This window comes from Synchiropus splendidus, chromosome 2 (assembly GCF_027744825.2).
Source record: "Synchiropus splendidus isolate RoL2022-P1 chromosome 2, RoL_Sspl_1.0, whole genome shotgun sequence".
Taxonomy (NCBI): domain Eukaryota; kingdom Metazoa; phylum Chordata; class Actinopteri; order Syngnathiformes; family Callionymidae; genus Synchiropus; species Synchiropus splendidus.
The window spans coordinates 35,291,744-35,318,132 of record NC_071335.1 but is presented as its reverse complement, the minus strand read 5'-3'; the positions used below and the strand labels follow the sequence as shown (position 1 = coordinate 35,318,132).

Below are 26,389 nucleotides of genomic sequence, written 5' to 3'. Positions count from 1 at the left end.
GTTTTTAAGTCGGGACCAAAGGACGCAATAACTCTCTTCATGATTGTTTATTTGTTTGATACGGCATGTCAACACCGCCAAACAAAGCTGGCCTTCTCCTGCCTCTAAATGGCGGCTCTGTGGAGTCATGGAAGCGTCTTACTTGTCAAATCTCACCTCTTCTCTGCTGGAAATGTCGCAGTGATGGACGCGCCGACGCGCTCACTGTACGGGCTGCCGGGAGCCAATCAGAGAGCGGAGCGGTTACGCGCGGGCGAATCAGCGCACAGAGCGGCGAGCGGCGGGCGGGGCCAGCGCTGTGCTGGAATGCTTCTCTGGGAATGTTTTCCACTTTTAATCACTTTTTTTCTGCTCCAGTCCTCCTCACAAGGCTTCCTTTAAGACCTGCTGCTGCCACACAGAGCAGCCATTCATCGGCGACACTCGGACACACACACTCCCATGTCCAACCACTGCACCTCCAAATTGGTAAGTTACGCAATTTTCCATTTTTTTCGTGCTAATATGAAAGTGAATTATTATGTTAGTTATTCTTATCAAGAATATCTGTGTCGGTTTCGATTGGAGAAGAAACAGCCGATTCAAGTTGGCGCCTGTGTCGCAATGTAAAGTTTACTCTTACGGCGCAATTTAACGTCGCAAGGGTTCAGAAATTGCAATTTAATTCTATTTTTTTTTTTTTTTGAGTGTAGGAATTAAGATGGAAGCCAGTAGCATTCGCTTAAACATCATCAAAAGGCGCACTTTAAGGGTTTGATGGCTATATCTATATCAGTTATGTCAATAACCTGCTTGTTTCCTTTTAAGGTGGAGCACATTTCTCAGTAAACGGATTTCAAGTCAGCCAGAAGGATTTGGATATTTGACGTCATGGCTGAGTTTGGAAACAACTAGCTGTGACCGGAACATTCGCCTGAAAAATAACGATAACTTCCCTTTAATTTTTTTTTATTTGTTAAGTGCTTGATTCTGCTTAAACCAAGACAACATGTCCGGCGAAGAGCACAGTCTGTCCGAGGCGGAGCTGAGCCCCGGAGGCTCGGACGATGCACGCTCGCTGTCACCGGCTCACCCCGGAGTGCCGCCCCGCCAGGACTCACCTCTCGGCCCGCCGCAGCAGCTCACCGCGCTCTGCGTGGCGGACCCGGATGACGCATCCCGACCCAAATCTGAGGAAGAAGACGATCGCTTCCCCATCGGGATCCGAGAGGCAGTCAGTCAGGTGCTGGACGGTTACGACTGGACTCTGGTGCCGATGCCTGTGCGGGCCAACAACGGGAACAAGGCGAAGCCGCACGTCAAACGGCCCATGAACGCCTTCATGGTTTGGGCTCAGGCGGCCCGGCGGAAGTTGGCTGACCAGTACCCACACCTGCACAACGCCGAACTAAGCAAGACCCTCGGGAAACTGTGGAGGTTTGTGTCCACACAGGGGAAACACACTCCCTCTCTATAGACGTGGTCCAATTAGTCTAGAAATAAACAGTTATTAACCGGACAATAAGGTGACACATTTGACAAGAAGCTTTTCCCATGAAGTGCTGACAATAAGTGGTTTAAAAAGGACGTTAAATAATATGGAAGAGTAACTGTGGAATAGCATCAGAATTCAAATATCTTTAGTGTATTCTCAACTATATCTACAGCATTCACCATCATCACTTTTTCTTTTATTGACAGGAAGGTTGACTACTCATTCAACACTACTTTAATCATAATCCTTTCGATCATTATGAATATGATCATACTGGCCGAGCTGGGCTGCAGCTGTGCTGCTCTTACAGGTCCCATTTGATCACTGTATTTATCGCTAAAGTTGAATGGGATTTTCAAGTGAAAAATCAATAATTGCCTTTCAAAATGAGGTGAAATATTGAATTAATTAATGAGATATTCATTAATGCCGTCGATGTTTGCTACCTTCTCCTCATGACTCATTAGTTATTCTGTAGATCTCATGAGGGACCCAGAGCTTTTAAGTCATAAATCACTCCCTGTTCTGCCCCTGCAGGCTGCTGAATGAGAACGACAAGAAGCCATTCATCGAGGAGGCGGAGAGGCTGAGGAAACAGCACAAGAAGGACTACCCTGAGTACAAGTACCAGCCCCGGAGACGCAAGAACGGCAAACTGGCTCCTGCTAATGAATCCGACAGCCAGGGGGAGGGAGAGGCCAGTCACTCCCAGTCGCACTACAAGACCCTGCATCTGGAGCACAATGGAGGGCCTGGGTCTCCGCTGGGCGACATGCACCATCATCACCATCACCACCACCATCCTGCTGGTGAGTCAAAGTAATTGTTGCTGCCACGGTCAAACACTGTGGCACGGATCCCAGCCTTCTTCTTGGGATCCTCCATTGTAGACCCCTGTAGATACATCGAAAGGAACCACAACCCTACAGACTGTGGTGCATCCCACATTTAAAGTCAATATTGTAAGAAAAGACATTCTCAACATTGTCAATACAACACAGAAATAAAAGAGACACACTTTCTGTTTTCATACAAAAAGACCAGGTTGCCACAGCAGAATCTTTTACTTATGCTAGTGCTACTATGTAGTCACCATAAGAAATGAGACTATAGTCTTCTCAAGTGGTGAATTAACTTTCTTGCTCTTCTCCTCTTCCTTCAGGTCACAGCCCTCCCACTCCTCCCACCACCCCAAAGACAGAGCTCCAGTCTGGGAAGCTCTCAGATGGAAAGAGAGAGGGGGCAGCGGGGGTATCCGGAGGATCCGGAGGGTCCAGGGGAGCTCTCGGTTTGGTGGCTGAAGGCACATCTGGTGGTCCGAGCTCGAAACCCCACATTGACTTTGGCACTATGGACATTGGCGAGATAAGCCACGAGGTCATGTCCAACATCGAGCCGTTTGATGTCAACGAGTTTGACCAGTACCTTCCTCCCAATGGCCACCCTCAGGGGGCGACCTCCGCTGGATCCTCGGCCTCCTACGCCTACGCCCTGGCAGCTGCCAGTGGTCACTCCGCTTGGCTCTCCAAACAGCAGCAGCAGCAGCCCCAGGCCTCGCCGTCTTCCTCCGACCCATCCAAGGCCCAGATCAAGAGTGAGTCTGCTTCCAGTAGCCACTACGCCGAGGCCTCGTCCTCACCCTCTTCAGGCACCCACGTCACCTACACCCCACTCAGTCTGCCTCACTACGGCTCCGCTTTCCCCTCACTGGCCAGCAGAGCTCAGTTCGAGTACGGCGATCACCAGGCCACTGGGGCGTACTACGCCCACTCCAGCCAGACCCCAGGGCTCTACTCAGCCTTCTCTTACATGGGCCCAACACAGAGGCCTCTGTACACCACCATTGGAGACCCCTCAAGCGTGGCCCCCTCCCACAGCCCCACACACTGGGAGCAGCCTGTTTACACAACACTCACAAGACCTTGAGGGACAGCAGCTCAGCTGATGGGAAATATGGGACGAGTGTGAGTGGATGAGTGCATGAGTATAAATGAGTGAATGTGTGTATGTATGTGCCATATTGATGTAATATTTTTACTTTTATAGCCAATAAAATAGGTCTCAGCCGCCACAATGTCACACCGTGCAGTGTGAATCACGTGTCAATCAAACCAGCACATTAATAAAGCCTAACAAACTGTGCCATCATGAAGGAGCAGAGAAGATGTGACCATAAAATGGTTCATCTGATTTTATTAACCAAACTAAGGATGACCTTTTTTTAAAAAAAAAAAAAACCTTGTTGTTTTATATCAGTAGTGAGTCTGTTGTTTATTGTGTTAGACTGTAACTTTATTGTGGCTTATTTAATATCACACCACTGCACCGTTGCTTTGGGAAAAGCATGCTCAACAATGATCCCGTCTCCCTTTGTAAATAACTGTTTCTGTCCTTTCCCGCTGACTTCTTGAACTGAAGCGTGATGATGACTGGGAAACATAGGAAAAAGAGAGGGAACAAGAGCTTGTAACGGCGCATTATCACAGACATTTACCTCATTTTGTGCCAACGTCGGCGAAACACAACTCCATGAATCGATGCTTTTCAAAGACAACTTCACCTCAATTGCGAAACATTTTTTCATTATTGAGTTACTTAATACATCAGCTACTTATGATCTGATTCATACCTGAGTTAAACGCTAAAGTCCAAGGACTCAAACAAATCTTCTGAGATAATTGGCCAGCTTTGGGCGCTACTTAAGGATTACCCAGAATCACATGTATGACCCTTCTGCACTGCATGTAGGCCAAAGCCCGTTTTTATTCCCTGCAGTTTTCCTTGTTTGGAGTGGAGACACGGCTTCTCTTCATCATCAATGTGAATAATGGTCTTTACCACAGATTTATGATGCATTGTTTCTCATTTTATACTGACATTCTTACTATGTAGTTTATATTTTAATGTGAGTAATAATTCATGGTGTGCCACATCATCATTCTGGAAGTGTGTGCTACACGTTTGCCTGAGCATTTGCTTCCTTACACAATAAGCAATGTTGAAATATTATTGTTGTCATCCATTAAATTGATTATTTATATAAAATGACTGGCGGTTCATGATGACGTCTCGAAGGGAATTATGATGAACATTCCACTGACGTGTGAAGTGTAATAACAAAACAATTAGTGCTCCAGGAGGAGCTCAGCTGTTTAGCGTATTTGTGTGTGAGAGGCGAAAATTGACGACTAATTCCACACATTTAATCGGCTGGAGTCTGCGTGTTTCTGTGGAATAAACAAAGGCAGCCATTCACAGGGGGAGTGAGTGAGGGGAATGTGAAAAGCCAGAGGCAAGACCAATTTCAGCCAAACACTTGGACTTCTGTGCTGCTCTGCGCCTTCATTCTGGCTCCACCTGAGGACACACCTCGCCATCCTGAGCAGCCTCAGCTCGGCGTGCAGCCGAATGAAGACAAGGGTCACATCTAAACCTATCGGGCAAGATCAAACAATATTTCAAAATAGACTTATCCAACTGATTACCACGGAAGGCAACAACGTTAGGCAGGAATGTTAAAACATCAAGACAAATGTATAAAGGCACGTTTGTGTGTTTTGTTTACCACGCAAACAATTTTACGTGGCTCATTATTGGTCAGGATTTATCTGCCTTATGACCAGGTGATCTGAAATATTTGAGAGTGAAAGGGAGGATTTAAAGGCTCATGATAGACTGTCTGCTTTACAGACAAAAAGAGTGACTAGTTTCTTGTATATCAGAAGGATAGTTCATATATCAAAGTTTGGAAACTAGAATGGGCCATACAGATATTCAAAATCAGTGACCCCACGCATGAAGATAAAAAGCCTTCCGTAGTTCACTGAGTCTGTGGCGCGCCACGATAATCTCAGCACACTACACATGAAGATTCTGTCCCAGTACTGATCCAGATGCTTTTTCTTCTAGGGCAGAAATATTCCATGATTACACATGATAAAAGGAAGTGGAACTCGCAACATGAAAGTGCACAGGAGGATGGCAGTTTTTTTTTTTAATGGAAGAATCACAAAAGGAAACATCACAATAACTAGAAAACCACTCGAGAGTGCAACCCTAAACTGCCACCTTAGGACCAGTACACATGCGCCGCTCTACTACAACTAAAGTCAGCCGCCCGACACCTGAAGGAAAGGACCAGGTGAGGAGTGGGATTTCATTCTAAGGATTAAAATCTACCGTCATCATTGCCATCAATTCAAGAAAATGTGAAAACTCCCTCCTTTGCTTCCTGGTTTCTCTGTCGGATCACTTCTGGATTGGCTACATTCTGTTACACATCTCAGTTCGTGTCAGGAGCAGTTCAAAATATTCTAACTTGTTTCACTTTCATAATTTTCGGCACAGACGTTTTCTGTGGATTATCAGGATGAAGTCACTCTAAACACACCCCAGACATAAGGAGTCTCTTATAGAATAACCTTATACTGAGCTACAATAATCAGGTGTTTATCTTTATCGATCAGGCAGCAGCAAAATATCCATGATAACAGATAGACAGATGACAGATATATATATATATATATATATATATATATATATATATATATATATATAGAGAGAGAGAGAGAGAGAGAGATAGATATAGATATAGATATAGATATAGATATGTAGATAAATACTTTATTAATCTCCGAAGAGAAATTCCCTTCTCCAGCAGCAGCCAGACAGGTGGAAGCATAAGAGCAAGTAAAAACAATCGTAAAAATAAAGATAAGGATATAAAATATAAAATAAAATAAACAAACAACAAAAATACAAAAAGAGTATTGTCTGATCCTTACCTGCGTGCCCCCCTTATTAAGTTGGGCAAGGCTGACCCAGGTGGAGATGGGGGACCAGGCAGGAGAAGAAGAGGATGGATAGGGTCAATGATGACATGACTGAGGGGAGGACTTGCACTGGAAACCTCTGAGAAGAAATGGTGAAAAAAGAAGAGATTTGAGCTTAAAGCTGTCAATCATGAGTGCTGGAGAATTGTAGCGTTATTTTTAGATTCTATTTTGGGGGATTGCTTTGCCTGCCGCGTGTGGATCTTGAAGCCAAATATGAATGGAACGTTATAGCGGATAACGTTTGCTGTAGGTAAAACGCCAGACCCATAGGTGGCGTTATAGTAAAACAAACGTTAAGTGACGTCAGTGAGAGGCGCCAAATCAACGGCACCCAAAACAAACGGAAAGGTTGTACGTTCGGTGTTTTCTAAGGTAAAATGTGACGCTGTACATGTTTCATTCAACGGGATATAATACGTATTTAGCACCTGACCAGTTTCTACCCGAGTGTGATGTTGTAAACTATTTGCGTGAGTGGAACAATATGAACTGGGCGACTGTCATGTTAGCGGTGGTAACGCTCGCCTCACTTTGTGTTTTGAATCTAAACCTTGTCTATGAACAATTCTTCGTATCGTCCTCTCTTCTCTAGTCATGGATCTCAGCGACTTCGAAGCAGACAACTCTGTCAGTTGCCGCTTGTCTTCTCTCATCCCGGATGTCTGCAGGGCTGAGGACTGCTGCCTGGGCATCGACGAGGCAGGCAGGGGGCCGGTGCTCGGTAAAGTCAATGCAGTTAACATTGTGTGGCCACATGCTGAATATTGGGTTTTACTGACAACCTTCAATGATCTGCTGTGATGTAAACCCAACTACAAAGTCTACAACTTTGCTGGTATACACTATTTATAACAGTTAGACTGCGTGCTGCAAGGACTAACACAGTGTTGTCATCGAGTGACAGCATGTTTCAGTGACAGATCCTCCGTGTTTAATGTACATGGTTTAATGTCTGTAGACTGACCTAGTTATCACAGTAACCACCACACACAACTGCTGTGTGTGTGTGGTCTGTCCACTGCCAGGTTAATGGAAGGTGTGGCTTAAAATAAGTTTAACTGTATAGTGTTTCTAAATAAGAATGTGGATTATTAGATAGTGGTTAAGTGTCTTCTGTGGCAGGATTATTATAATTTCTTCGAATGTCAAAAAGTGTGACACAGCCGTTTGTACGCTTAAGTCCATCTTGACTCGAGACAAGTTCATTTTGGAGGAATGCCTCCCTCACTTGTGTTGTTTTTCACCTAGGGCCGATGGTATATGGAATATGTTTCTGTCCCGTTTCCAAAAAAGAGGATCTGAAGAACCTGAAGGTGGCAGGTAATCTAATGTGTTTGTCATGGAAGCGTTTTGAAGCGTTTGATCCTTTTTGTAACACATGTAAATGCAACCATTCGTTCTTTTTCTAGATTCCAAAACTCTATCCGAAGCAGAGAGGGAAAGTCTTTTTCAGAAAATAGATGATTCAAAGACTTTTATTGGTTGGGCTCTCCAGATTCTGTCGCCAAACACCATTTCCACCAGCATGTTACAGAGGTATTACTTTTTCATCCCCAGCTGGCTGGCGGTTGGTGCATCTAAATGTAATCCAGCTATCTTCTTCTTTCAGAACAAAATGCAACCTCAACACTCTTTCACACGACAGTGCAATTGGCTTGGTTCAGTTTGCATTGGACAGTGGAGTTCAGCTTAAGGAGGTATGTTTCTAACCTTTGACCCACTTGGGGAATGGCATCTACAGTGGCACCTCGGTTCTCGACCACAATCCGTTCCAGACGGCCGTTCGAGAAGCAATTTGTTCAAAATCTGAATCCATTTTTCCCATTACAATGAATGGAAAAAGAAATAATGCGTTCCAAGCCTTAAAACAGGCTTTTGTAGGAGTGAATGTAGAGTGTCTGCTGCAGGTGCGCTGTTCCTCTATGTGTGTGGCTGCTGCATGTGGGAGGGGTTGCCGAGTGAGTGAGGTCTCTCCAGAAGTGAAGAGGTGCCCGGTGCGTGTCCAGCTCTGAATGTGCGCTTCTGTGCAGTTTGGCTGTGACAAAGTCATAAACCAAGTCATGCTCTGTCCAAGACTCGAGACTCGCCTCGTCCCTGTCCGAGGTCCAGCCGACAACGGGGCATAAAACCCTGGAACTCTGAACTGTGATTTGTTCGAAGTCGGGGACGTTTGAAAACCGAGGTACCACTGTATATATTTTAGCCGTGTGTGGTGTTTATATGTGGGTCAGACGAGTGAGGCTCCTCTGCTTATAAACCAACGGTCAAGATTGGCAGCTGAAGTTTTAGCGGGTATTGTGTCATCAAAACAGTTAAACAGTATGTGTTGTTGGACTTCATACGTCAGCCTTGTCTAAATGCTGTGCCTTATGTATTAATGCTCTAGGAGTGAGTGTATGCATTTCTGCTGGTTAGATGAAGCACCATCTTGTATTTTATTTACTTAAACATTAGCAGTCAATTTGAAACCTTCAAAATTGCAAACTTCTTTTCAGGATATGATGGTTTTTCTTGTTTTTCTGGTCTTGTACTTACCTACAGGTAGCTGATATCACACTCCGTTCATACCTTAAATTACGTGTTTACTAGTGATGCTGCGATCAGGATTTTTGCTGCCGATCACCGATACCGTTCACTGGATTGACAATGAATTTTCCATCAAAATGATGAGACCTTCTGTTCACATGATGTGAAAAAATTAAATTTAAATTATTTTAATTCAGACAAGATTTTCTTTCTTTTACCTCTTCAAGGTGGCAAATAATAGAAGAACCTTGCTGAATGCAGCAACTATTCAGTCAAATGACAACTGAAAAACAATTAATTCAATGTGTCGCAGGTGAATCTCTAGAGACTGTACTATGTCTGTGAAAAATGTAAATTCTGTAGCAGGACTCGGAGACAGAGAGCGCTGCACTTTTGAAAGTTTCCACTCCCAATGTTTTCAAAAGTTTCAGATTCAGATGGCTAACGAATGCTGACTCCAAAATGGCAATGGATCCGGTCGTTTCCATTTCCGTCTCTGCGTAAACAACACCTGAGAAAGGCTGGCCATCTAGCTCGGTGACATTAATAATTATTTCTTACCATTCCAATATCACGCTCGGTCCGGCGGGTGTTGCAAAGCGCTAGCTGCACTAAGAGCTGCTGAGGAACCAGCGGTCTCACTTTCATGAGCCCGGAAAACTCTCTGTGCTCCGTCAAGTGCTGGAGCTTTAAATGGCGTGTTTGAAACCGCTTCTCTGCACAGCATTTTCCCGTGCATGTGCTGCAGAATGCAAAGTTTACATGACAGATTGAAAGAACCTCTAAAGCAGACATGCTGCTGCTTAGAGAGCAGCAAGTAGGGAGTAGCAGTCGCATCACAACCAGCGGGGCTTCATCAGAGCGGTGGCTGTCACACGTGATCTGTTGTGGTCGGCATTCACCGATCACGCTGATATTGGCCGATCATGATTGGTGCCCGATCGATCGGAGCATCTCTAGTACACTCTCACAGATGTCTTGTCAATACAAGAGCCGCTGTGGTAGCTGCTGAACTGTGTGGGCATCTATGGTTCAGTTCACCTCTCCAGTGAGAGTGATTTAGCAATATCCACATGATTTTGTTGGTACCAGCCAATGTGTAATAAGTGCGAACAGGTAGGAAATGATAGTGAAAGCTGTTTGTATGCTGTCCATAGGTGTTTGTGGACACAGTTGGTCCAGCAGACAAGTACGAAGACAAGCTCTCCAAGATCTTCCCGGGTCTCCAGGTGACTGTCAGACCAAAGGCTGATTCCCTGTTTCCCATCGTCAGCGCAGCCAGTATCTGTGCAAAGGTTAGTGTCTGTCTCATCTCAAAACTCTTGTTTTCATTGTGCTGGAACCGTAAGTTAACTGTCATCCTGCCGCTCTGCTGCTTCACGCTTCCTTTTGTTCTAATCTTCATCAAAGTGTCTTGTGATCTCTCTGATGCCACGCTGTGCCTTTTTAGAAAATGATCACGTCTTATCAGGCGCATTGTGCCTCCACCTCTGCAGTCATTTAGAAGCAGCTGCTATTTGACTTCCAGACTTTTTTTCTAAATATTGACATTCAGCACGAATATAGGACATTTTAAAAATATACATATTGTTTAAAAAAAACACTGTATAACCTGTTTCCTAGTCCAGTTTTAAATTGAATAACTTCTGGTGAAATGTTAACTTACATCCGAACCATTCTTTTTTTCCTGATCATGTGTTTATTTCGACTTTTAAAACATTTTAAAATATTACTCAAAGCTCCTTTTACACATTTATTCCTATTTTTTTACAATAAAAAAACATTAACAAAAAACTTTATGACCTTTAAAAAGAAAGAGCTGTGTATTTTAGTCTTTTGACTTAAGAATTGAAAAGGAGAAATCATTTCATGTCATGTTTAGGAGAGTGTGGTGTGTCCTGTTGTAAACCCTTTTTTTGCGCTCAACTCAGATTAAAAATGAAGGTAAGTCCATTGTTAAGTATGAAAAGAAGATGACCTGTACGTGTGAAGAGGTCTCATGTCAGTCGATGCATTGTTGCACACCCACAAATCCACATCAATAGAATCCTTTCTCTTGGTCTTCTGATACGTTTAATGAAAAATGCTTTCATTTATGAACGGTAAATGAGATGTTCCGTTACTTGCCGTGTCACAATGGAGAAGTGAGGTCAGAGGTTTGTGAGAGTTAATGTGGAGGTGACACGTAGAGCTCTCAGGGGTTGAAGGCCGCAGCATCACTAATGTTGTGAGTGGTTTTGCAAGAGTCACACAGGGGAATCCCGGGCGTCCGTCACACACTCAAACTGTTTGGGCAGATGATTCGTAGCAGTTTCTATCCTCTCCCTGGATTCTCTGGGAGTTGCTCTGAGGAAGCTCTGTTCTCTGCTCAGTCTCTTTAGCATTTTAGTTTCGCTCATTTTTTCAGCTACTGAAAATGGCTATTCTCACTTTCCTGTCCATCATATGAATCTGTCACGTGGTCCTCCTGAAGTCAACACCTAATATCTCGTATGTGGTACTGCAAATATTTATATGATCTACGTTTCACCTGTCTTGTGTCAACCATCAGGTGGCAAGAGATCGAGTTGTCAAAGGCTGGGACTTTGTGGAGGACCTTGGAGAGGTGGACACAGACTACGGCTCTGGATACCCGAACGGTAAGTGCAACCCTCAGTTGATGATCTACATGTGAGCTTTCTTTGTGAAGTTATACTAAGACATGAGATCTTTCTATCACCTCAATAACTGTCTTCTCATTGTGTTTTATTTGCCATTCTTCAGACCCCAAAACCAAAGCATGGCTGCTGAAGTACCTGGACCCAGTGTTTGGTTTCCCTCAGTTTGTCCGCTTCAGTTGGAGCACAGCACAAACCTTGATTGACAGCAAGGCTGTGACAGTCCACTGGTGAGCGGCTCGCTGTTGTTCAGTCATGAGGTGCTTCTGTTTCTTTTGTTGGTCATTTCCTTGTGCTCGTCCTCAGGGATGATGACGAGGAGGACGGGGAGAAGGCTGCACAACGCCAGAAGAACAAGTCCATGTTGTCATTTATCTCTGCACCAGGTGCAGTTAAAGACGACAAAGCGACACATCGATTCTTCAGCGAGAGGAGACTCAAGAGTCTCGACACACTCTGAAGATGAACCATTGCAAATGACAGAACGTAAACAGCATTGTTCATTTGTTCAAGTCTCACTGGAGAGATGTTTTATACAATAAAGAGTTATTTTTAGTGTTGTTTTTAAAATGGTTTAACAATAGAAGTCCCAGAGAAGTCCCTTTCAACCTTTAAATCCCAGAGATGGGTCATTTGATCGGGAGGATTTTAGCAAACATCTTCAACTGCAAACTGCTGCTTTGTTTTTTAAACTGGCACACCACACCAGGAGGGCAGATGCTGAACGGGAGACACCCTCTCAACACATTTTTGTGCTTTTAGCAGAAAAACAGAAATCTTTTTAATATTTAAAATGGAGGGAGTAACATGTCCAGAAGCATGACAAATATAAAAAAAAGAACTGATTTCTTTCCAATGCTTTTTATTTTACTCATGAAAAACTACAATATAGTTAAACAGTGATGGCTCTCCATCTGCGGCGTATGGTTCTATTGGGTTGAAACGGAGACGTGTCCCCACCTGCTCCTCACACCGCAGCTCTGTTCCCCCCCGAGCTCTCTTTTCTGGTGGTGGCGTAGTCTCCTCATTTGCAAAAGATCATTTTGTTAGGTTCTAAATAAAAAGGTAATCAGGGGGTGAAAACAGGATGTTATGGAAATCTTCAGAGGAAATCTGCTCAGAGTCCGAGTCCGACTCCAGCTGAAGGTGGATATCATCTCCATCTGAGTCACAGGGGTTTGTAACGCTCAGGATCCGGTCCGATGCCTCTGCATGTTGCTTCCTTCTGTTTGTTGAAGGTGAAGCCGCCGTCTACTATCCCTCTCAGCACATGCAAATGTGCAACCTTTAGCTCACCATCCATCACTGCCACAGCATTTACCAAAGGTCACCAGCAGGAGGAGCTGGGGTTCTTTGTGTTTTTATGCACTAGCGCACTGTTTTTACATTTATTTTTTATTTATTTTTTGTTTTGTGCAAGACTAGTGATGGCACTAAAAAAAAAATCAAAATAGTTATGCCGTTTGCAATTAATGAATAATATTTTAATCACGCTTTTATGAAGTGGTTTTATTTGTTTTATTACAGGTATATTTTAGTGCATATTTTGCGTTATTCTATGCACTAAACTTACATACGTACTTACATACTTGTTGTTTTTATTTTTTGTTTGCACTGACACTGTGGTGGCTTATATTGCTTTTATCCACTTTCATGATTTGCACGCAGATGTATTGCAAAGAAGATGAACATGTTGTATCTCATTCTGCATTTGAATTGTAATATTGTAATATTTCAATGTGAAAACACCCCTCAAGGGACTGGTGAAAATAACAACATAGACAGGCAGGCAGTGGTGGGTTGACAAAAACAAGTTTTGAATGTCTTTTGGATGGCTGATGGGTGCATTCCTCGGATCATGGCCGCAGAGTCGTCACTTTGGACGAGGGGTTTTTCTTCGGGACTTGACGGGGGCTGTCAATAGTCCCTGGACTTCTAGTGTTAAAGTGAACCTGTGGATGCGGGTTGTCGCTTGTTACAATACTGCCCTCAAGTGGTAGTTGGGTGAATTGTAAATACATGATACATACGTTTATTAGATCGTCTCAGATTCAATTGTTTTTTGATTTGGCTACAGGGATATTTCAGTTAACTGATACCAGTTGTGGTTTAAATATGATGACATTCATTATTGAGATGTTGGTTCAAACAACAGGCTGTTCTTCACGTGGTAGAAAAAAACCCATAAAATAATCAATTTGGGAATTTTATGAATCAATATCAGGTCATGCACAGACAAATCGATTCAGATCATTTAGTCAATTGTCACACACATTATCGAAATGAAACTCGTGTACTTGAATTTTATAAATGCACATTTCTTCTGTTGAAACGAGGCCGAACAAATGACAGCTTGCACCTTTAACACAACCTCAGTATTTATTAACATTTACATGCTTAATAGCAAGGTAGTTGAGCAACATTTGAAATTCCCAGCACGACAACAATAATGCCGACAGGAATTTTCATGAGCTCCGGTGAATTAGTTATTTCATCCAGTTATAAACCACATGACATTTTCTTTCCTGCCACAGGCCTCGATTTTCCTGAGTCCCATCAACGCCGCAGGAGGCGAGTGAATTACAAGTTGCAGCGTGATTGCTTTACTGTCCATGTGAGCAGGATCATCTCGAGAGGCAAACAAAGCGAAGCACAAGTGTCGTGACAAAGGCTTCTGAGTCGTCGTCACAGATCTTCTGTCTCGGCAGGTTCATCAGTGTTTGATCATTATCCACAATGATATCTTCTCATCCGACATCCATAGTTGTGTCACAAGTTCTGATCAGTCTTGTGCCTCAACTCCTGGATCCGTTTCCGATAGTTCATGGCCACAGTGGACACTGTGAAGGAGGACAGGATGATGATGGAGCTGCCGACGAAGTGAGACGAAGCTCCTCTGTTAGCCGCCCGCCAAACTCTCCGTGGAAAGGACAATCGGTGGTAGGCGCCTGTCGTGTTCAGGTTCTCTGCCAGTCTCTCCATCGCTGCAGGGGACTCCTCAGATCTCTCACTGGACCACAGCAGACGATGGTGTGAGTCCTTCAGGTCTCGCTCGGTTGTGTGCCGTCTGATCCTTCGTGTGTCCTCTTTCTACCTGGGACATGAATAACCTCGCAGGACTAATCTGTCCAAGTTACCGGGTCTCCTTCTGCGTCAATGGGATTAAGAGTAGTTGGCCTACAGCCAGATAGAACCCAGGTGGAGATCTATTTCAACTTAAGACCGTCTGCTTTAATTCCATTAGTACATCCTGAAAGTCCGCTGCTGTGTGCGAGTGTGTTGTCGCGCACACATCAGTCGAGAGGTCGTAAACACTCACTGGGGCATAAGACACGGTAGTAAAGAAGGTCTATGGGGAAACCAAATTTGGGAAGTGGGATTTGGGAAGTGTTTGGGATCAGATAAACAGAGAGTCAGAGAGTAAAAGTGGGCGAAGAGGAGAGTGCAGGCAGGGTGGACCGGATGGGGACGACTGTCAGGTGTGATCTGTGAGAGAAGAGTGGCAGCTGGAGTGACACAGAAGCTGTGTTGTGAGACCTGCCATGAGTCATGGAAGGCAGGAAGCAGAGTGAGAAGAGTCAGAGTTGAAAGATTCTTATTGGGACTGACTCAGGAGGACATGAGTATGAATATATGAGAAGGTTGGCTGTTGTAGAAAGGTTTGGGGACAAAGTTAGGGAGGCCAGACTCAGATAATTTGGATACGTGGAGGGGAGAGACAGGGAGCATGTTGGACAAAGAATGGAAGTAGAGCAGGACAACCATTGATGTTTATGGATGTGTGATGGAGGGTATGGAGACTACAGAGGATGCACAAGATGGATGAGGTGGAGGCGACTCACTCACTTCTTGACTTTAAGAAGATACTTTAATCACAAGTGGGTTTCATGATTTTCATGTTATGTGACAAGTGTAAAGATTTTCATCTGTCATAGTGCAAATGTGTCCCCCACGCGTCCTAAAACAAGTCTCAGGTGACCCCCGTGGAAACCGAGTTGCAGCCTCAGTCTGGATTTGATTTCCTCACATTGACCACGTGTCTATGCTTTAGCTGGTCCCTGCAAGTCAAGATACACCGCCATCTTCGCTTCCCCCACCACTGTCCACCCAGAGAGAGAAAAGGAACTCTGAGAATCTCTTCAGTTGCTCGGTTCAAAATCAATATGAACAAAGGTTTGTGGATTTAGACTTGGGCAAATCAATGGGCTCTAAAGTGTCAGAGTTTCAGGTAGCTTCAAAAGAATGAAGCTACCTGAAACTCTTGGGTTGCGTGTTTGCCAAGACGTTATACAACAAAAGAGACATTTATTCCTCTTGGCATCGCTCAACCATGTTTGTCTACTGCTACTTGATGACGGATTAGTGGTCAGGAACTCATCCAAAACACCATCCAAAAATATTTCCGGACCAATGTTAGATGGGTTTAAAGAAAAGAACTGGAAAAACAAAAGGCAAAGGGCAGCAAGTTTGAAAGAGAAGTTCAACTCTTTCAGAAACAAGTGACTGATTTAAACATCGGTTGTCTTTAACTCCTCCCATTCTTCACATGCTTTATGGAAGGCTACCAAACTGTTCTACAATTGTTTATTTATTTTGTCCTCTTTTCACACAATATTCCCCAGCGAAAAGTTGGCAATCTGCCCATCACTCCGTCCGCTAGTGTTTTGTCCTCCAGTCAAGACCCGTGGTTCATGACTGTAGGTGACTGCACGGACAATAAAATCAAACATAGTAAGACGTGGGTTTTTTTGTTTTTGTTTTTTCGTCACACGGCAGCTTAGTGAGCTCACCATCAATCCATTCATTCTGATCCCCCTTAACCGGATCACTGGCAGACAAGAGGAAACAAGCCCAGTCCAATTTTAAAACAGGACTTTAACACCACACCTTCTCCCATCATACTACCTCCACTCCTCACAGCTCTTAATAGATACTCATCCCATTTACGACCCTTAGTTCAGCTTCACATAGCCTGCTGTCTGTGGAGAATATTTACATACACATGTTCTAAGACTGCAACTACAACAAAAAGAAAAAAAGGTGAAGCTGACTGCAGTGCCCAACATTTCCTGACATGAGGAGTGTTTTATCACTGACTTGTGTTTATTTAACACACACACACTACCGAAACACACATAACCGTACTGGATCCAAGAGTCTTCTTCTTCTCTCATGCATGGATGTCGTGACTACTGCTGGGACTCTAATCCCTTCAGGTTACTACACGCAGTCCTAGTTTCTTTTCACCACATCCCTCTAATAGGATTTGTTCTCTTTCTGACACACAAACCTTTCTGAATGAAGGACGGTGTGAAGTTATCCCACAGGAAAGGCTTATTGGTGACATATCATGGGCCCCATATTTTTAGTGTAGTGTTTATATGAACTCCACTGTCAATGATATATACATTTATTGAGGGTTTATTTATCCGAGTGCTATCTTTATAATTCACTTACTGATTTATACTGTAGTTACCCATGATGTCCGCAAGATGTCCCCATCAACTCAACATGAAATATGCTGTCGGCCCTTGCAGAACAGTAAAGATGGCGGAAAATCTAAATCGTAGCTCAAATAATAGATTCTCAAAAAAGGGGTTTTCCCGTAGAAATAAAAAGTATTGTATTAATGAAATAAGGTACGTTACGTAACTGCCATTAAAAATTATGTCATAAAGAATAATAATTCAATGAGGATGACGAACAAGCACCATGAATTTAAAGTTAAACCCACAGAAACGTACAGAAAACATGCACTCACGACTTTTAACCAGGATCATATCATCTTTATCTTTGTACTAACTCATCAGATCAATCTCGATCATGGCAGACTTTATAGTTGCCGAGAATAAAGACACTTTTCTCTCTGACAAGACCAAACCAGCCAACTGGTCATTGCATGTAAAGCATTATGAACAGCAGCTGGTTGACCGCTATAAAGACTGCGTTCTGCACTTGAATTCACCAGATGTCGTGCGTATATTAAACCCAACCAAATATATCACAGTGAATAACAGCTCATTCACTTCTTACTTTCTCCCTGCTGTCACACTACACCAGTAGTGGTTGCCATAGCAACCCTAACTACTGGCTACAGCTCCCTCCCAGGTCCTTCTGGAACCTCTTTGGGCTCAACAGACAAATCACAGGTGAGACTTCAGTACATTTAAGATGAATCTCAGAAATCCAGCTCCAGCAATCACAGCATGAAGCCTGACGTCATCTCCTCCTCCTCCTGGCCTGCCTGTGGTCGGGACTGCTGATCGGGTGCTGTTTTATTTAGAGGACTTCTTTTCCCAGACGAGGCTTTTAGCGCGGCTGTAGTCTGTGACCCACTTCCACACTCCCAGGCCGGAGGATAACTGATGGTGTTTCTGCGTGTCTAGATGAAGATCAGGGATCAGTGGGGGGGGAAAAAAACTTTCTGCAGCTGATCATTTCATACTTCACTGAAACCAGTGTTGATTTATTTCAATCTCACAGCTTTAGTCAAATCATTAAAATTGTAACTTGAGGTTGGATTGAAAGGAGAGCATTTTCAGTTAGTGACTCATCACCCTGTGGATCAGGACCGAACATATCCAATGTTCCTTTGTGTCTACAGCGACTGTATAAGGCTCTGTGTTAAACCCTCATGCCCACCTTCTAACTGTGCGCTAGCATCTCTAGGCGTGTTCACTCTACGACCCATGTTAACTTACAGTACATCCTTGACGGTGACATCTTGGTACGTCTGTAACTCACACATCTGCCTTGTATGAAAGTGTTGTTTGATGACCGGGGTCAATCTCTGCTTAAAACCCTGCTGTGAGTGCTTACAAAACCTCTGAGCCAAACCCGATTGAGCCCCCCATACAACACTTCAACCTCCTTAACTGACTCGACATGAAGAAGCTGCAGCTTTGACCAGGTACTTTTCCAAAAGACTTCTTACTCTATCTCTAAACCACTCACTAAGTAGAGGAATAATGGTGAAGCCTTCGGGCTCTTTCAACACTTCCTGTCAGCATTCTTCCCTGCTAAAAACCGAAAGTGTAAGTACATTAACCCATGTCGCTTTGGAGCTTCAATAAATGAGAGTGATGAAAGTATAATGCGCTTTTATAAGGTGTATGAAAACACTGTCCCTGCAGCTGAATCACAGTCTCAGTTAAGTCAGGTCATCGCAGCGTGAATGCCAAATACCAGCAGTTGGGCTTCTAAAAAAGGAGTGTAGGCATGAAAAGAAACAAACAAGTCAGCCCACGGTTTCAAGAAGATCTCGCTCAACTTGTGTGAAAACAACACGCTGCATCTGAGCATCCAGTATTTAATGATGAGGAGAGAAAAATACAGGCGCCTTTTTTTGCAGTTAGCTCGCTTTGGATTCCAAATATTAAGTTGTAAAGCCTTGCTGCCTTGCTGGGGGATTCAGGAGGTTATTAAAAACTCCACTGGCTGGATACATTTGTTGTTTTTGTGAGGGGTTTTCTTTTTCTAATTTAAAATGGTCCTTTTATCATCCAGTTGTTGAAAAAGAAAAATGAAAATGAAAAGGCCATAACGTATTGATCCCCCTTATATACTTCATCTTCTTCAGATTTACCCATTTAAGCAAAACGGTAGTGAGAGCCACGCAGACACGACTGATGGAATGTATCAGATTTTCTAAATACAGATGATAGAAATTATGACTAAAATCCCTCTTAGGTACACAAATGCATATTTAATATAGAAAAATATTTGGAATTCCAACATTTCAACCCAAAGAAAACATATTTCTTCAATATTTTTTTTTTCTATTTAGGAACATTTCTTAAGATAAAGTCAAAACAAATATTTTATATACACTATTTACTGATAGCAGTTTCTTTTTATTAGACTGTTATCATTATTTTCTGACCAAAGCCACAAGGAACTGATGGAATACCTCAGATATACTCAGCACAACTGCAGGAAATATAAAATGACATTTAATTCACAACAATATGGGCTATATCGCTCCAAAACTATACTCAAACTTATTTCAGCATTTTGAAGTCAAGATGCTGACTAACGTCTTGGCTCTCATATTTCCTCCCACTATTTTATGTGAATGTGAATGGTTGAATGTGTGACACGGAAAGCGCTGCATAATAAAGAGCCATTTATCATAAGCAAAAACAACTATATTATACAAAGTTAACACACCTTATTGACTTCTATTCATCAGACTGCAGTCAGATTATTGATGGGAAGTGATTCTCCTCTCCACCAATGTTGGTTCAAGTCAAGCCTCTGTGGACACAAACACTTCATGAAAAGATGTGAGCTGACTTGGCGGTTGTTTGCAAGCTTACCAGGACGGGAAATTAAACCACACGAGCAGGAGGCATACTCCAATCCCAGCTCTGCCGGGCTTCAGAGAGCTGACCCCATGTGACCCCTCCCCCCCACCCGTGCTCTCTTAAAAGAAGAGCGACATCATTTTGGTGCTTATCTTGGTATAGCAAACGGAAACTCTCCAGAAGCTCTTTCCTCTCAGTGTCGAATCGTTCCAGCCGCCTCCGTGTCTGCCCAAATATCGCAGCAGTTAATGAACAAAAAAAATAAAAAATGCAAAATTCATGCAAAGGCATTAATTATTTAATACTGACCAGAAAAATGCAGCATCAGCCAAACATGCCGAGGCAGAGAGACAAGCAGAAAAGCAGGTCATTCATTTCAACAGCAGAACATCAGTCAAGACACATTTAAACTGAGCTGAATTCTGATGTGACAAACATGTATCGCAGCATTTTATTACACAGCCATGGTGAATATTTTATCAGCCATGTTTGTCTTCATGTGTCACTGAGGGAGCGCAAGGAGAGGCAGCTAATGACTACAGTAGAAAAGATTGTAATTGCCCTCACTGGTCACCAGATGAATGAAGAGTTATAGAGGACCTCTGAAAGAGAAGAATACTTCTCACTGTCCTTCATGCAGTTGAGCAGGCTCGGGTTCCGGACAGTGTTTTGAAGGGGGAAAAAAACAAACACCTGGCTCTGATTCTTTCCATCTTCATCTGTTGCTTTTCATACAAAGGCTGCGGGCAGTTTGTGGGTGACTCAGTGTCTTTGAGAAAACAAAATGTAACTGAATACGTCACTGCTGTCTGTCTGTTATCCGTGGAAGCAAAATGACTGACCCATTATGATCAATATTTAATCAGACTCAGTTAACAGAGAAGGACTTTAAACCAAGATACACTTTCACTCCTTTCCTCTAGCCGGAACCTCAGAGTCTTTCACCTCCAACCTGGGTTCATTAGTCTACTGTCTCCTGTTATTAAAGGGGAAAAATATACGTGTGTGTTACAAATAAATGCAAGAAAGAATGTCCCAAGCCTTTCTCCTAGAAATCTGTCACATAAATGACACTTTCACATTTGTTACAGTTTCCAACTGCACACACCTCTTGACTGCGGAGATTGTTCTGATGCTCCTCCGAGATGGTCTTGACAAACTTGAACTGGCCTGAGCTGAACTTTGACACAGTTCTCAGAGTTGCTAAATTCCCCACCATTGCTTGGATGAAACGGGAGGATCCCACCTGATCCAGATGGCTCGAGCACACTGAGACAGAACGACCTCTTCTCCAGCGTCAGTGTGGAGGCGTCTGGGCTCTCAGGGGTTAAACGTGCTCCGCTCGTAGGCAGTGGGAGGATGGAGCTGAGGTCTGACAACCGCACATTGTCTTCATTGAGAGGACCTGAGTGAAGACAGCTCCTGCTCGGCTCCGAGAGGACGGAGATCGCGCGGTACCGGTGTCTCAGGTGCTCAGTGAAGCCCACTGTTCGGACTGCGATACTGGGCGAAGAAGACACTGCGCTCGAGCCACACTGGCTACACAGACGCTGAAAAGAGGGGACGAGGCGCTCGCGGTGACAGGAAGATGGGTTTCTGCTTTCTTCCTCGCGAATAATAATCACCGCCAAACAATAGCTATTTATTAGGGATTGTCACTCCGGCTCGCGAGTTCCACGGTCCTCTACTGAATGACTTGACACCAGCATGATCGCATCCCGGTCTGTCGTCACGGATATGATGTGACATACCTGCTTTGATCATGCGCTGTTTTGACTCATTCATTTCAAATGGAGTTTGAATCATCAGTGACATTAGGAATGTAAATAATCGACCTGTAAACTACGAGCTCCTGGAACTCTCGCGAGATCCTGGACTTCACCTGCAAACCGCGGGAGCTACGTTACCTCCCAAAAGGTCGGAGACGATGGATGACAACGGGATCATCAGAAGAAGAAGGATGCAGGTAGGACCTGTTCCAACCTTTGATTCCCACAATGCTCTTCTCCACTTTGTTGGATCTTGCCAGTAAAAGTTGCTCTTACTCACAACATGGACCCAACTGTTGTCAAGTTCCTGTGCTAGTTGGCTGTCTGACTGACATACTTGTGTCACCAGGTTATATTTAATTCAAGCTTACAACATGGCGAATCTCTGGAAAAGCCCTGCTTTACATTGAAAGTATGGCAACGATTGATTCTGGTGCCTGAATGACTGGACCACTGATGATGACATCACACAACAGTATGCATTCATATTGTAGTTAGACAAGGCTGAATTTCACAACACTGCACACACACATAAGAAGAACTCAAGTGACACGATGTGATGTCGCAGATATAAGATGGCGATATAATTATTTATCAAAAGGAAAAAGACTAGATGGATTTACATTTTCTGAAGCAGACCCAAAAAGACAGAACCAGGATGAATCGTTTATTGGCGTCTGTGTGTTTGGTACCAACCATCTGCAGCCTGAGAAAACAATTGAACCCACTGACCCTTCGTCGTGGCATCTTCAGGAAATGAAGTCTGTTGGCAATGCAGTGCGTTTGGCAGGTGATTCTTTATGGGATCCATCTTGGATGAACACAGTTTCTTCATTGACATCGACAGCCTGTACTTTCAGTTTTTGGATTAAGAAAACATTAAAATTCTGAAAAAAAAAAACTGACAAAAAACGATTCTCTCCTGCTCTAGATAGACATTGACAGATGTGTTTGCCAAATATGTATATATACCTCTTTGGAAATGCCGACGTTGATACCGTTATTCCAAGCTTGACAGCTGATGGACATACTGATGCATGATGTCGACATTGTTCAACACTTGTTTGATTTATAGGCACCAATTATACCTTAATTTCCGGACTACAAAGCGCACGAGAATATAAGACACACCTCCTAATTTTAAGAAAAAAAACATACCTACACAAGTCTATACGCTGCAGGTGCAGTGATGCACTGGCTAAAAAATGTCCAAGGATACATGGCATCACTTCTGAACAAGTTTTAGTTTCTCTGATCTGATGTGATGAGGCTCAATGTCTTGGCTTGTTTGTTCATGATGATCCAGGTATTATCTGCATGTGTTTGAGCTGCGTGAAAAAAAAAAAAGGTAATTACAGTAGTGTGGGCAACCATTTTTATCCTTATTCATGCTGGGGTTTATTTCACCCTGGTAGAAGTCAGGGAACTGTGTGAAATGTATATTTCAATTCATTGGTTACCTCCTTTGTTTCTCTCCGTTCCATTTGTCCTTGTAGTTTTGTTAACACCAACATAAGATCGGCATAGAAAACATTTACTCACAACTCACAAGTCTATCTACTTTTTTGTGTCATGCAAACAGTTGCATACAAAGTTTTTGGAGCACCAAAGGTTGACATCCCTTTGCTATAGTGGTTGAAATTCATGGAAAAGCTAACCCTAACTTTAATTTAAAGGACAGCAGAGAGGTGTGATGGCTTTGGCTTTTTGCTGGGCTCAGTAAACTAACTGGTCTGCTGTGCTGTGAACATGTTTCTTTTGCGACAGCTGACATCTGTTATGACCCTTCTGTGATACTTTCACTTGTATACCTGTTACAGTCAGTGAGGTTCAAAAAAACGTTCTTAATGGCATCCTCTGTTCCTGATTTGTTACGCACCACAAAAGCAATGCTCTCCAGAGTTGACGGACCCGGCCTGCTCGGCTAAAAGCTTTCTTTGAGGATTTCCTATCCGGCTGGTGCCTGAAATTAATCATGTAAACAGGAAATTAAAGCTCATATGTGAATCCATTATCCTCCCGGTTGTCTCTGTGCCGGTATAGTCATGTGAAATAAAAGCCCACTTCTGCGCCGAGTGCCAAGTTACTCTCTCGCACACGGAGGCTTCTTATTTATGAAATATTAACGGGTATATTGGCACATTTCCTGCACAAATGTTTCGGCAATGAGTGTGATCGGTGCTAGACAGTGGGCCTCTGTGGCTGCCCACTCTTCCTCTTAAAATTCTATGGATTAACACTAATAAAAAAAAAATCTTAATTATTTATTGCTATCACTGTATCTTGCGTGAGCACAGCTTGTCGCTCATTTGTTGTAAAATGTATTTGCTGGGAGCTTTAGGTAATTTATTCCTCAGTAATTGGTTATGGACGGTGGCAGGCTACAATCTTAACACATTTAATCATTTGTAACACCTCTGCCTTCAGTAAGAATGTGTTCCCCTGTCTCTGCTGTAGCTGTTCGTCCACTTGTTTTTATCTCCTGTTCAGTTGACCATCAGGGGAGATGTGAAGTGACATAGAGACAGTTAAAAAAAAAAAAAAAAAAAAAGGAGAATATGTCCAACTAAACTTCCCCTCAGGTAGCAGTTGTGTTAAGATAGAAGCTGTTTCTTGTGACTCTACAACGAATAAATTAACCAAACAGAAGCAGGGGTGAGATTTCAGCAGACACCAAATAACAGAGTCCTGGTTGTCTTTCTGTGGACCCCTCACTTGCAAAGAAAATTCTGAGGTCTCTTAAAGCAACTTCTGATACCTTCAGAACTGTTAAACTGTGCTTCTGTTGCTCACTCGTGGTGCACAGTTTGGAAATTTCTGGCCTTTCTCATATCTCTAATCTTTGATGAGCTTGTTTTTTCAACTGACAGCATACACCGTCAATATTTGGATCTTGTCATACTGTATAACAAAATCATCCATACCCGGTTTTCCTCCATGGAGAGCTGAGGCAACAGTCACTTATGTGCACGCTCTTCAATGTCACAGGCAAACATCTCACTTTGTGCGTCCTTTTGTATTATAATGTTCTGATTTTTCTGAAAAATACAAGAAAAAACACCTGCAAACACTAGGGGTGCAATGATACATGAAAACCTTGGTTCCGTACGGTTATCTGTTTTAAAGTGCTGGTGAGTTTTTGACTTTTTTTGTATGATTTGTGAAGCAAAACATTATTCTTGCTCTGACCCCCGTTTCACCTGACTGTGGAAAACTTCTGACATCTTTGTGTATTATAATGTTTAATTCTATTTAATCGTTTATTGTTTACTATGTGTATTGAGAACAATAATATAGTATATAAATGTAAATAGTAGCTTTGAAAATCGGCATAAGTTTGACTGACCGATCGTGATGACGTCATATTCCTCAGATCTATTGGTCTACCAATTTTTCCACCCCAACTGTGCACACACTTAAATGGTTGTAAGCTACCATTTGCTCATCCAAGCACTTATTGCTGTCAGTACCGCTGCCGAAAGAAACACCAATCACCTATGGCAAGTTGACCAATGCTGTGACTAATAAAAGTAGCTCCATGACAAATAGAATTTGTAATTGATACTGAAGTACCAGCTTTGTTCCGTATTTGTATGACAGACCGACTGCTGGTCAATAAGGAGAGTATATGTATTAATGTTTTCCACATAAAGCACTCGTCATTTACATAGATAATTTACGTATTTATACCAAAGGATAATTCACAAAACATCCATGAAATTGAAGATATTATGGATGAACGAATTTATCCTAACACCTCTTTGTTCAGTTGTCCCATCCACGAATGGACCTGTGCGCCAGCAAAAGCATTTTAAGCCTTTAAGTCCTGAGTACACAGACAAATGCACCTACCAGCTCATTAGTGAGTCATGTTACAATATAAACTGTTCAGAGATCAGTCTAATGTTCGTCCACCTCCTCACGTTGCAGTTTGTTGAGCCTGAGGTTGCGTGCTTGGAGATGTTCGTCTGCGTGTGGACAGAATTTTGTGTACATGTTTGTATCAAATGGGCTTCCACAACCCTCCCCAACTCCCCATTTCCAATGAGCTGATCGATATCCATATCAGACACAGAAGAGGTCTTAATGTTGAGGATGTGGTCCCAGGCCCATTAGCGGGACTAATGGTGGCGTAACAGCCTCGTGGGCCCTCGGGGAGTAGTACCACGAAAGAATGGGGGGTGGAGGATGTTGGGGCCAGTGTAAAGTAGAGCTGGCAACAGCTGGCTGGTTGGAGTAACTTGGGGTGCTGACAGGAGCCCTTCAAAGTGGCACTTCACAACGTGTATCTCTTGTCCACATTTAAAATCGATATTCTGTCGAATGCTTACTCCAAATATGAGAGCTCAGTTATCACAGCCTTCATGCAACAAAAAGGTTTAAATATGGCAGCCGGGCCAGAGAATTGTCCGGGAAAACGTTTCACCTTCTATGCAGAAGATGATAGAAGATGGATGGAAGATGAATTGTTTTCTCCCTGTCGAGTGTAGATTAAGAATGTCAGGAACTGCTCGCAGAATCATATATTGTCTGGCTAACTTTGTCACAACATCTACAGATGGTAGATCTCTTTTGGGACAAGACAGTTACATCTTAAGTTGCAAATAAAACAACATCCCAATCCAAGGTGGTCAAAAAATATTGATATTTCAATTTCAAACTACGTACCATACCTGCGAGGGCTGGGTATCACCTGGGCCGTTCCTTTACGATACTGTCACGATATTTTGCACAATATTGTATCAGTATTTTTACTGAAATATTGAAATACTGGATTCTGTGATATTGTCTTGATATTTTAAGTTGTCTACATCTATATTTA

The 26,389-nt window shown here is 43.1% G+C and overlaps 3 protein-coding genes across 6 annotated transcripts in view; all 3 read left to right on the top strand.

Moving 5' to 3' along the window:
* The first annotated feature begins 220 nt into the window (after nucleotides 1–220).
* LOC128753849 (transcription factor Sox-10-like) lies at nucleotides 221–4,485 on the top strand. Its single transcript, XM_053855989.1, has 4 exons — nucleotides 221–468; nucleotides 808–1,416; nucleotides 2,012–2,283; nucleotides 2,637–4,485. The coding sequence occupies exons 2-4, from the start codon at nucleotides 989–991 to the stop codon at nucleotides 3,398–3,400; spliced, it is 1,464 nt and encodes a 487-aa protein (XP_053711964.1). The 5' UTR covers nucleotides 221–468; nucleotides 808–988; the 3' UTR covers nucleotides 3,401–4,485.
* A 996-nt stretch (nucleotides 4,486–5,481) lies between these two features.
* On the top strand, nucleotides 5,482–12,030 carry LOC128753850 (ribonuclease H2 subunit A-like). 3 transcript variants are annotated; one of them, XM_053855991.1, is made up of 9 exons: nucleotides 5,482–5,615; nucleotides 6,902–7,030; nucleotides 7,558–7,629; nucleotides 7,719–7,845; nucleotides 7,919–8,006; nucleotides 9,993–10,130; nucleotides 11,387–11,474; nucleotides 11,599–11,722; nucleotides 11,799–12,030. In XM_053855991.1, the coding sequence occupies exons 2-9, from the start codon at nucleotides 6,904–6,906 to the stop codon at nucleotides 11,950–11,952; spliced, it is 918 nt and encodes a 305-aa protein (XP_053711966.1). In that variant the 5' UTR covers nucleotides 5,482–5,615; nucleotides 6,902–6,903; the 3' UTR covers nucleotides 11,953–12,030. The 3 variants fall into 3 exon arrangements, with proteins under 3 accessions (XP_053711966.1, XP_053711965.1, XP_053711967.1); XM_053855990.1 differs by lacking the exon at nucleotides 5,482–5,615 and adding an exon at nucleotides 6,592–6,681; XM_053855992.1 differs by lacking the exon at nucleotides 5,482–5,615 and adding an exon at nucleotides 6,710–6,779.
* A 9,107-nt stretch (nucleotides 12,031–21,137) lies between these two features.
* LOC128753400 (microtubule-associated serine/threonine-protein kinase 1-like) overlaps nucleotides 21,138–26,389 on the top strand; it is a 61,947-nt gene continuing 56,695 nt past the window's right edge. For both annotated transcript variants that reach the window (XM_053855077.1, XM_053855076.1), the window contains exon 1: nucleotides 21,138–21,764. In XM_053855077.1, coding sequence (XP_053711052.1) covers nucleotides 21,726–21,764 — 39 coding nt within the window. In that variant the 5' untranslated portion in view covers nucleotides 21,138–21,725. The remainder of the gene's footprint in view (nucleotides 21,765–26,389) is intronic.